This window comes from Tenrec ecaudatus, chromosome 15 (genome assembly GCF_050624435.1).
Source record: "Tenrec ecaudatus isolate mTenEca1 chromosome 15, mTenEca1.hap1, whole genome shotgun sequence".
Taxonomy (NCBI): Eukaryota; Metazoa; Chordata; class Mammalia; order Afrosoricida; family Tenrecidae; genus Tenrec; species Tenrec ecaudatus.
The window spans coordinates 51,199,251-51,211,796 of record NC_134544.1 but is presented as its reverse complement, the minus strand read 5'-3'; the positions used below and the strand labels follow the sequence as shown (position 1 = coordinate 51,211,796).

General features: G+C 41.3%; 1 protein-coding gene across 1 annotated transcript; it reads left to right on the top strand.

Moving 5' to 3' along the window:
* The first annotated feature begins 3,603 nt into the window (after positions 1-3,603).
* Positions 3,604-7,661, top strand: LOC142428135 (uncharacterized). The gene is made up of 3 exons (XM_075533246.1): positions 3,604-3,634; positions 4,863-6,152; positions 7,435-7,661. Exons 1-3 carry the CDS (start codon positions 3,604-3,606, stop codon positions 7,659-7,661), a joined length of 1,548 nt encoding a protein of 515 aa, XP_075389361.1.
* The last annotated feature ends 4,885 nt before the right edge of the window (positions 7,662-12,546 follow it).

Genomic DNA, 12,546 nt, shown 5'->3' with positions numbered 1-12,546 from the left:
GCTACAAACTTTGTGAAGGGACAAGTCAGCAATAGGAGTGCATCTGGCGCTGCGAACCACACAGTTTCTGCTGCAACTACTCAACACTGCCACCATGAACAATACATACACAAACGAGCATGGCTGTGTTCCAATAAAATTTTATTTACAGAAACAGGTGGTAGGCTAGATTTGGCCATCAACCTCATATAGTTTGCTGATCTCGGGTGGATATCGTCTTAGGGATTTTTCACAGTGGTATTTAGAAATAACATAATAATAATTAGGGGCATAGAAAATCACTCACTTCAACAATTTTTCTTATTACAAAGGCATCACATGTTTCAAACAGAAAATCTATATATGGAAGAACAAGAAAATAAATATTTAATCTGGACACTCAGAAGAAAAATATTACTAAGATTCCATCCTTTGTGATTTATAAAATATATCATTAGAATTGTATATGCAGTCTGGAAGCTACAATTCTCAAAATGATGGTTGAGAATAGTAAACCTTTTCTTTAACCATTAATTATTCCATAAATATCAGTAATATTCTGTACCAGAAAGTAATAAGCTGGTAGGTGCTCATCAATGGGTCCTCCATGAGCTAAGCCTGGTTCTGAATTGTAGCATGTGCTGACTTTTCGGCACTGTACTCTGTTCCCAGCTGCCATCAATTCAACAGCTGCCTTGCAGCAGTCATGAAATTGTAGCAAGCAATATTTGCACGCTGGTAAAAAATATAGTCCACTGGTCTACTAACCAGCCAGTTATTGGTTGAAGACCACCAGTCAGTCCATGAGAGACTGGGAAGCTGTCTGCTCCCATAGGATGTACAGTCTTGGGAATCTTAGGGAGCAGTTCTCCTCCCCTTCAGTTCTGCTCATTTCAGGGCCCGGTGGGTAGAATGGGCTGGATGGAAGTGGCTTCCTTCGCTTGTGTGTGTTTTAGAAGCCATTTGCAGCTAATTACTGAAAGTTCTCCATTGTACATCCAATGATTCAACTAATCCCTCACTTGGACATTTAGATCATTTTCACATTTTGCTATTAGTAGTAACAAGGCAAAGAAGATAGGTAAAAAATATATACTGTTTCTCCATGTATGAAATCCAGGATAGGTAAATCTAGGGAGACAGAAACTATGTTAATGGTTCCCTGGGAGTAGAGCAGGCAGGCGAGGTTGGGAAGAAATGGGCAGCTAATAACAATGACTATAAGAATGAAGGAAATGTTCTGAAACTGATTTGTGGTGATGCTTGTACAACTCTTCTTGGGGTGAATGAACTAGTGAATTGTGTATACCAAAAAACCTGTTTTAAAAAACACCAACAAAAAGAAACACGAGTTCCATTCCAGTCCCCCATTTCCCCCAAGATCTTAGAGAGGAAACCACCTGTTGCCATCGATCCCAGTTCTTGGCCACCTCGTGTGAGTCAGACAGGAAGAACTGTGCTTCATTGCTGTCAATGGCTGCTTTTTTGTAAGCCAGTTGTCGGAACTTTCATCTGAGGTGCCTCTGAGTGGACTCAAACTTCCACCCTTTTGGTTAACAGCCAACCATTTCACACTTTACAACATCCAACGACCCTTTCCTTCAGATCGCTTCCTAAAAGAGGAATTTCTAGGTCAAAATGATGCAACATTTAAATCTTAAAATGTATTTTCAAATGCTAAAAGTTACTACTAACTTCTGTAAAGAATAAGTTAAGTAATGAATAAGAATGGTATTGGCCCTGAAGTCCTTGCTCCAATTGGACATTAGAAATAATCATTGACCAATTCAATAAGTCTCATAGGACAGCTTGTAAATTTTAAAATTCCATTTATTTGATTATGTTAGCACAAGGTTTAATTTGTATATGTTGATTGGCTAATGATAATCTCTTGTATAAAGTTTCCTATGTCTCTAGCTTTTTTTTTTCTTTAGGGTACTTACCTCAGTTTATTGATATTTAGGATGTTAACTTTGAAATACAAACTCATTTTTCTGCTACATATGTTGCAAGTACTTCCTTTACTGTTAGATGTTTGTCTCAATTAAATCTAAAAGTATTTTGATTTATAAATATTTATATTTTAATATGGTCACCATGATAATTTTTCCCTCTTTGATTTCTGTTTTTGATGTCATTCTTAGGAAGTACTTTGTCATAAATACGCATCACAAGATTATAAATATTTTCATATCCTAAGGAATATATTTGTTATATACTTACAACATATAAATAATTATATATGTATGTAATCATGTTATTGGGAGCTCTTATATATAACATAACATTCCACCATTCAAGTACATCAAGCAGTATTATAGGGTACAATATTATACTATATTATGCAGGTTGCTACCACAGTAAGTTTCAAAACATTTTATTTCTGCTTGAGCCCTTTGATATCAGCTCCCCTTTGTCACCTCCATCCCCCACCATCATCCCTCCCAGGAAGCCTTATTCTTTTTTAAAAATCTATAATAGTTCTTCTTTTTACCATCTTACACAATCCTATCTATCCATTCACCTACTATTCCTTTGTTTGATCCCATTGAATGGGGTTATACAATCATCAGTGCTATCAGATCCCCATTGCCCAGCTTCCCCCTCTCTCTTGCCCAATCCTCCGTGAACCATTACTCCTTCACTGTATCTGAAGGGTTATCTATCTTGGCCTTCATGTACTGATTGATATTAAATATGCAGATGAACATATGCAAATCTAACATGATTAATCAGGTAAAACAATTAAAAGTCATAATAGTAAGGGGAAAATATTTGAGAACTATAGGATAGCTATGCGGTTCATCAGTGCCATACCACACCCTGGATTTATCATCCCTTCCATGTGGCCCTTCGGTGAATGACTGTCCAATTATCTTACATGTGGGTTTTGGGTCTCTGCCCTTTCACGTCAATTTGGTTGCTTGATTTTGAACTTCTGGTACCTCTTCCTGTCAATACCTCATGATCACACAGGCTGGTATGCTTTACATGCAGTTTGTTACTTCCCTGATAGATGACCACTTGTTTAACTACAAGCTTTAAAGACCCTCAATGCTATATCTTTTAATAGCCAGGCATCATCAGCTTTCTTCACTGCATTTACTTATGCATCCATTTTATTTTCAGCAATTGATCCTGTTTGTTGCACTAGGCTGGTTTATATGTTGCTGGAAGTTATATCTCTGGTGTTTCAAATACCATTAGGGTCACCCAAGGTAAACAGGTTTCAGCAGAACTTCCAGACTAAGAAGAGGTTTAAAGAAAGACTGGACTGCCAATTTCTGAGGAAATAGCCCCTGAAGACCTTATGGTGGCATCAAAACATTGTCAGGTCCTGGAAACCCCATGAACAGCGCAGCACTGTGGCAGAGAGAGTGCCAGACCATGAGCCCCTCTGGTCAGGAGGCACTCAAAATACGACCGGAAAAGAGCTGCCTTCTCAAAGCGCAGTCGACCATAATAACATGAATGGAGTGAAGCCTGTGGGGCCTTTGATATGGGGCATGACTCAAAATGAGAAGAAATACATACACATTTCTGTTGATAATTTTAGCTTGGAATCTATGATGTTTGAATCTAGGAAAATTGGAAGTCGTGAAAAATTAAATGGACTGCATAAAAATGGATATTCTAGGCGTTCATGAGCTGAGAGGTACTAGTAGGGCCACTTTGAGTGAGAAAATCCTATGGTTTACTAAGCTGGAAATGACAGAGTCAAGGGAAAGGTACTGCATTGGCCATTTAAAGGGGCATTTTGAGATCTATCATGAAGTATAGTGCTGTCTGTGATAGGATATTGTCGATCTGCTTACAAGGAGAAATTCAGCCAACACAACGATTCTTTAAATTTATACAACAATCGCTTTTGGCGGCCGCCATAGTCACGCACAGCATCCCCGTGACGCCTGGAGCTGCGGCGGGAGTTTGAGGAGGATCCTGCGCACCGGCGGCGCGGTGGAGCCTTTGGGAAGTAGTCAGCTTGCAGATTTTCACCAACCAGCAGCTTAGAGGAAGAAGGAAGAAGTGCCTGGTTTGGGTATTATTATTTCTGGGATGTCCTCATGAGAGACTGAAATTTGTGAGCATCATTGGAGCTGATAGAGTTACGACAAACTTAGAGCATCCCAGTTGCTGGCCGTGTTATAAGGACCAAAGGAAATGACCAAGGCTCAGTTCATTTTTCAGGACCAGCAGTAGACCTTCCCTATGAGGTAGAGCTTCAGGATGCTCCATGATCTGCCCTGCTGTATCTCACAAAAGTAAACAGCCATCAAGTCAATAACTCTTCAAGATGTGGAAGCTGGTTGCAAGGGCTGAGGAACCCAATTGGAAAGGTCAGACAGCACACTGTGGCTCATGGAGTGGAACAAGCTCTCAAGAACCACTGACATTCAACGATGTGGCTGTAAAGTTCACCCGGGAGGAATGGAAGCTCCTGAACCCTGCTCAGAAGACACTATATCAGGATGTGATGTTGGAGAACTATCGCAACCTGGTTTCCATTGAAATCCAGAAAGATGATGATCATTTGCTTGAGCACTTGCGATGTGAAAGATGCATGGACAGAATAGAACAATGCTCTAAATTTAATACATATCCTCAGCATAAAAATAATTTTCCTCCAAAGGAAACTTATGAGATGTTTGGATTACATGAAAAAATTGTAAAATCAGATTTAATCATTCTAGAATTAAATCAGAACAGAAGCAACAAAATACAGAAGTCAGTTGTGCTCAGTGAAGATGAGAAAACTTTTCTCCACATTGAACAAGAGCGATTTTGTACTGAAATGAAATTCCCTGAGTGTGAACCACCCAGGCTCATGAAGTCACAATGCATTCAACATCAGGAGTCTGATGAAATTGATAAACCACACACAGGTAATAAATGTGGGACAACCTTCATCGAGGACTCTGTGCCCTATGAGCACCAGATTATTGATATACTAGGTAAGACCTATGAATGCAGTCAGTGTGGGCAAAAATTCAAGAAAGTGTTCAAACTCAATGAACATTATCAAAAAAGTCATGAAAGACAAAAGCTATATAAATGTTTGCAATGTGGGAAAACGTTCAAAAGTGGGTCATACCTCAAGGGACATCAGGAATCTCATGTGGGAGGAATGTCCTATATATGCAGTGAATGTGGGAAAGGCTTCACCAGGAAGAGTGATCTCAATGCTCATCAGCAAACTCATACTGGAGAGAAACCCCACATATGTGGTGAATGTGGAAAAGTCTCTATCAGGAAGACTGCTCTCACTGATCACCAGCGAACTCATATTGGAGAAAAACCCCACATATGTGGTGAATGTGGAAAAGCTTTTATCAGGAAGAATAAGCTTGCCGTTCATCAGCGAACTCACACTGGTGAGAAATCCCATGTATGTGGTGAATGTGGAAAAGCCTTTCTCAGGAAGGATGTTCTCACTGGTCATCAGCGAACTCATACTGGAGAGAAACTCCATGTATGTGGTGAATGTGGGAAAGCCTTTATCACGAAGACTGCTCTCATTGTTCATCAGCAAACTCATACTGGAGAGAAACCCCATGTATGTGTTGAATGTGGAAAAGCTTTTATCAGGAAGAATAAGCTTGCCGTTCATCAGCGAACTCACACTGGTGAGAAATCCCATGTATGTGGTGAATGTGGAAAAACCTTTCTCAGGAAGGATGGTCTCACTGTTCATCAGCGAACTCATACTGGAGAGAAACCCCATGTATGTGGTGAATGTGGAAAAGGCTTTATCCAGAAGGCTTCTCTCACTGTTCTTCAGCGAACTCATACTGGAGAGAAACCCCATGTATGTGGTGAATGTGGAAAAGGCTTTATCCAGAAGGCTTCTCTCACTGTTCTTCAGCGAACTCATACTGGAGAGAAACCCCATGTATGTGGTGAATGTGGCAAAGCCTTTTTAACGAAGAACGATCTCACTGTTCATCAGCGAACTCATACTGGAGAGAAACCCCATGTGTGTGATGAATGTGGAAAAGCCTTTATCACGAAGACGGCTCTCACTGTTCATCAGCGAACTCATACTGGAGAGAAACCCCATGTATGTGGCGACTGTGGCAAAGGCTTTATCCAGAAGACTTCTCTCACTGTTCATCAGCGAACTCATACTGGAGAGAAGCCACATAAATGTAGTGAATGTGGCAAAAGCTTCATTTGTAAGGGAAATCTCAAAATTCATCTACAAATTCACAGGAGAAAAACCCTATGTATGTGGTGAGTGTGGTAAAGCTTTCAGCCAGACGCAATGCTTTACAGCACATCAGAGATTTCACACAGGAAAGAAGCCCTTTGCATGAATTAAATGTGGAACATCTTATATTGGATGTAAGATCTCGTTAAGCATGAGAAATTTTCAACAAGGAAACATTTCATTGGAGTTAGTTTAACAACGCTTTCAAAACAAATGAAGAGGTGCTGGAGTTTGGCCTGGGCCAAGTGTGGGAAAGGACAGTTGGGACTTACCATATGGGTACCCATGTTCTGTGTTGCTGTCCCTCTACTGACATGGCCCACCATTTTGGGGGCAAATGACCTTCCAGACTTCCGCAGAGTGTATGCTCTTCCAGCTTTCAGTGCCTGAAAGAGAGCTGAACCTGTTTTGGATCGCAGATGTTCCGACCAGTAGAGTGCCCACCTACTTGCCAGTTGTGCCTGCCACACTTGCATTCTCTTTGCTACCTCCCCCTCCCCCAGGTGACAGCACAGAAGTACAATAAATTAAAAATAAAGAAAATAGAAGGTGTGTGGGAACAATTCATCCTGAGGATGAATGGACCATCAAGCTCCACAACCCTGAGACAAGAAGAACTAGATGGTGCCCAGCTTCTACTGCTAATCACTCTAAAGGGATCACAAAAGAGGGTCCTGATTCGAGTGGGAGAAGAAAGTGGAACAAACCAAAATCATAAAATAGATCAGGCTTACTGGTCTGATGTAGACTTGGAATCCCCAGATTATGGCCTCTAGTGACTCTTCACTCTTGGAACTGTACTCACTCCTCTGACTCAGATTTCAGCCCAACAATATACAGGCTCAGAGGGGAAAAATTACATCTGAGAGGTATGCACTCCTTAGAAAAATCAACCATACTAAATCAAAAGGAGAGCTTTTGCTTATGGATAAGAACTTTGGAAAGCAAGAAGGAACAGGAAAGAAGGATGACTAATATATAAACACAAGGAGGGCTGAAGTGGGAAGAATGCTCGTATGTCTTGAGAATTGCAATCAATGTATGAATTCAATGGAATACAATTTACTCTGTAAAGTTTGAAATCATAAAAAAGTTTTTTAAAAATGAAAAAAAAATTTATACAACAATCACTAAAGTTAGTAATGATGGAACTGAAAAATTTTACCAGTCTTCAGTCTGAACTTGATTAAACTTGCAGTCGGTTCATTTATATATCTATACTTCAACTATTTTTATTTATGGTCCAGCTTATGTCTCCAAAAGGGCGTTCTGGCTGCATGTCCTGCAGACCCACCACCAAGCAGACTGCCTCCTGGGCGGCCTCTTCATCACCACACTGCTTCTGTTATCGCCCTCTCTGGGCAACTGGGATCCAGTCTCAGTTCAGCAGCCGCAACCAGGAGCTCAAGGCATAGCTATCAGCTTGAAGGTGCCCTCAGGTTTGGTGGGAAGCACATGGAAGAAAGTCTTGTAGAGCACACCACCCTTAGTGCCCGGTGGCCAGATCCACACCTTCTGTGTTTGGGGAGTTGGGCACATAGACCTCCTTCGGGTAGTGGATTATCCCAGCTTTAAGGCAGGTAGGCATTTTCCTTCTCCAGCCTCCTGGGGCTTTTGGGCACCAGCATAACTTGTGCCAGGGTGTTGTTAGCATGCCCTTCCGTTTTTGTTGATGTCAAAGTATTTGCTAGGAGACTTCCCACCAAGGTTTTGGGAGCTGTCACCTGTCTTCTTGGAAATGTACCTGCCAGTGAGAGTGGGCACCTGCAGGGGGCTCAGCAGGGGCATCGTCACAGGGGCTGGGACCTTTTCTTCAGTTCTCTGTTGGATCCTTGATGGGTGCCAGTGTGCAGCACAAGAGACATTCTCAACCAGCTGTCTGTGCCCTCAGCACCAGCACTGTAGGCGCCATGTTTGCTTCATGCCAACTTCCATCGATAATTATTGATGATTGGAATGAACCAAAGAGGAAGGAACAGAACTTGGAAAACATTATCTAGGTGATAGAAACAAAGCTGGAGATCACATGATAGAGTTTTTCAAGACCAATAACTTCTTCATAACAAATGTCTTTTTTTCAACCACACGAATGGCAGCTATGCACATGAACTTCTTCCAATGGAATATAGATAAATCAAAGTGACTACAGATGTGGGAAGAGACAGTGAGGGCACTCAATATGAGCAGCTAAAATGTGGACAGGCGCCTGCTGTGGAATAGATTATCAACTTCTCATACGGAAGTTCGGGGTTGAAGTAGAAAAAAATTAAAACAAGCACACTAGAGCCCAAATACAACCTAGAGTCTATCCCACTTGAATTTTGAGAACACCTCAGGAACAGATTTGATACACTGAGCACTAACGACGTAAGACCCGAGGGGCTGTGGGAGCACATCATGTACATCATACTTGAAAGCAAAAGTCACTACAAAGACAGGAAAGCAAGAAAAGATCAGAGTGGATGTCACAAGAGCCTCTGAAACTTTCTCTTAATCATACAGTAGCTAAGACAAAAGGTATAAATTGTTAACTCAAATAGAAGAAATGGTGAAATGAAAGAGCTGAACAGAAGTTTTCAAAGGGGAGCTTGAGAAGATAACATAAAATACTATAATGAAATGTGCAAAGGTCTAGAGTTAGAAAACCATAAAGGAAGAACACACTCAGTATGTCTTAAACCAAAATAACTCAAGAAAAAAAAGTCAAGCTTCCAGTTGTAATATTGAAAGATTAATGGGAAAAGTATCGAATGATGCAGGTAAAGAACACAGCCACCGTACTCAAAGGAACTAGTCCACATTCAGCTATTTCAGAAAGTGGCATATGAGCAAAAACAATGGTACTGAAGGAAGAGGTACATGCTGGGTAATGAAAACACTAGCCCAAAGCAAGGCTTCAGGAATTGATGAAACACCAATTGAAATGTTCCCGCCAACTGATGAAGCACTGCAAGTACTCACTAGTCTGCAAAGAAATTGCTGCAAAGTTACCTGGCCAATATTTGTACCCACTTCAAACAAAGGCGATGCAAAAGAATGCTCAAATTATAGAACGATATTATTTATATCACACGAGAGCAAAATTTTGATGAAGATTATCCAACAATGGTTGCAGCAGTACACTCACAGGGAGGTGCCAGAGGTTCAGGTTGGACTAAGCAGAGGATCTAACAGGGGATGTCATTGCTGATGTCAGATGGATGTTGATGGAAATTAAAAATACCAGAAAGGAGTTAACTTGTGTTCTATTGACAATGCAAAGGTATTCAATCTTGTGGACCATTATAAACTATTGATGGCCTTGAGGCAAATTGGAATTCCAGAACACTTCATCATGCTCATGTAAAACTCGTCCATGGATTAAGAAGCAATTTGGGGAACAGGAACGGCATTGTTTGAAATCAGGAAAAGTGTGCATCAAGGTTGTATCCTCTCACCATACTTATGTAATCTGTATGCTGAGCAAATTATCAGGGATGTTGGATTATATGAAGAAGAATGTGGGATTGGAAGAAGGTTTACTAACAACCTGTCATATGCAAAGCACAATCTTGTTTGCTGAAAGTAAGAAGAACTTCAAGCACTTGCTGAAGAAGATCAAGATTTCAGCCTTCAGTATGGATTACAATTCAATGTAAGGAAGATCGAAGTCCTCACAATTGGACCTATAGGTCCTCACAACTGGACCAATAGGTAACATCATGCTAAAGGGATGAAAGACTGTAGTTGTCATGGGTTTTATCTTGCTTCAATCCACCATCAATGCTCATGGAAGCAGCAGTCCAGATGTCAAATAGCATGTTGAATTGGATCAATCTGCTGCACAAGACCTCTCTAAAGGGTTGAACATGTTCCTCTTCTGGATTTATTGCTCTTAGTTCTATGAGTTCTTATTGTCTATGTATTTTGCCATTTTGCTCTTGTATTGTTTTAATGGCCTACAATACATTTGAAAGTTGGACACTGAGGGATTTCCAGGAAGATGGTGACTGAGTAACACATACCAGAGGGACTCCACAGAAATCAGACCAAGAGAGTTACTAAGAGGGAAATTCAACACTGATGGATCACAGAAGGAGCATCATAAAGATAAGTAGGCAGAGATCCACAAGGTTTTGAGGGGCGAGGGGCTCTTGGCTTACCACAGTGGAGGCCAGATAGGGTTTGACCTTAGCCCTGCCACTGTCTCTGCCAGAGCTGGGACCATTTGGAGCCAGCGCATGGCTTTTTCTCAACACAGCCATAGCTTGCTGCCACCTTGGGGCAGGAATTAAACCCTTGTAGCCTGACAGGCAGGGATCTGGATTCAGCTATATTGTTACTCTTTTTTTACTCTCTTCTCTGTATTCCAGCAAACTCTCAGGGGCTTACTCTTTAATTTTTTTCTCCTCCTTGTTGTTTCCATGTTTCGCACACTCCACTACTGACCTTCACACCACACCCCTTAGCCTAGGGCATTTACACCTGACCCCCACACAGTTAGGTGAGCTCCACCCTGTGCAGCGTAGCCTGAGGCTTGGGAAAGCCTGGCTGAACTCTTCCAGAGGATACTCTGCCCAACTTCTTACCAGGAAATTCCTGCCTGTGTGGATGGAGGAACTCCTATTTTCCTCGGTTGTCCCACGTGATTGAGGGAACTTCCTCCCGCCTGACATAGTTCCTCACACAGCTTAAGGCAGCTCTGCCAACATTCACCAACATTCCAAGCAGGTGCAGGAACCTCTGCCTAACCTCTGCAGGGATCTACCTGGCCAGGGAAATTCTGCCCACCATTCGCTGTGTTCTACACCAAAGCAGGGAACTCAACAGCCTTGTGGGGTACTGTCCTGAAAGGAAAGCCACAGGAGGATAAGGCGGTAGGTTAATTCAATAGTAAAATAAGCTATTGGCAGTTCGAAGAAGCATTCCTACAAGCCTCCCAGAGAGAGCCAGTGCTCTTCGACTCCCTGAAAAATGTCATGTGGCTCCTCTAAAACAAGACAAAACAAACAGCCTTCAGCCCCAACGACCGCAAAGAAAAAACAGGAGAAACAAAAGGCAATATCAGAAGATGTCCCTAATATAACGACAGGCATAGAAGAAGCAGACATTGTGATGCTCAGAAAGAAATTTTCAAAATGCTACTTGGAGTCATAAAGGATATGAGGGAAACAATAAAGAAAAAGGATAAGATGATAGAGGAGATAAAGTCCATACAACAAAGGGAAATACAAGAGCTGAGGGAGGAAATTAAATAAAACAGTAGCAGAAACATGGACCTTTAGATTTGACTGGTGGAAGCAGAGAACCGCACCAGTGACTTGGAGGACAGTCAAGCAGACTTTGACAAATGAGAACAAAAATCTAATTAGATCATCAAATACGCTGAAGAAAACTTAAGAGCTATGTCCGATGCTATAATGAGGAACAACCTTAGAATTATTCGATTACCGGAGGAAGACACAATGAAGAAGTCATCTGCAACAATAGTGAGAAAATTCTTGGAGGAAAACTTCCCCAGCCTAATGAATGAAAACCAAGAAGCCATTCAGGAGCTGAAAGAACACCAGCTAGACTGAATCCCAAGAAGAAGAATTCACCAAGGCATATAATTGTTAAACTATCCACCTTTGAGGAAAAGGAGAAAATCATGAGAGCAGCTAGGGAAAAACAAACAATCACATAAAAAGGTTCCCAAATAAGAATATGCTCAGACCTATCAGCAGAAACAATGAAGAAGAAGAGAGAGTGGAGTAACATAGTCTAAAAATTTAAGGAAAACAAAGGAAACCCAAGAATACTCTACCCAGCCAAATTATTGATCAAGTTAGATAGAGAAGAGTGTTCTCAGACAAGGGAAAACTCAGAATATGTTAGAAGAAACCCAGCCTTACAAAATATCTTGCCGACCCAGTATGGGCAGAAAAACAACACTCACGAAGCATAAATAAGAGACCGCCACATAAAACAACATTACCCAGAGGGAAACAAAGAGAAAACAGACCCCAAGATAGCATTGGCTTAAGGATGGAAAGAAGTCAAGAATGGTACACAGACACACATGCACACTGCACTAATGAGAAAGGAAGGTAGGAAAAAACGCAACACAAAAGGTATACGATGACATAAATGATTCTGCAGACGGAGATAACAACCCTGAATACCAATGGCCTGAACGCAGGCATTAAAAGACTGAGGCTAGCAGAGTGTCTTAGAAAACACAATACATCAATTTGCACCCTACAGGAGACACATCTCAAGGCCACAGACAAAAAAATGGGCTGAGAATCAAAGGCTAGAGAAAGGGATACCAAGCAAACAGCAATTCAAATAAATCAGGGGTTGCAATCCTAATCTCACATAAAATTGACCTCAAGGTA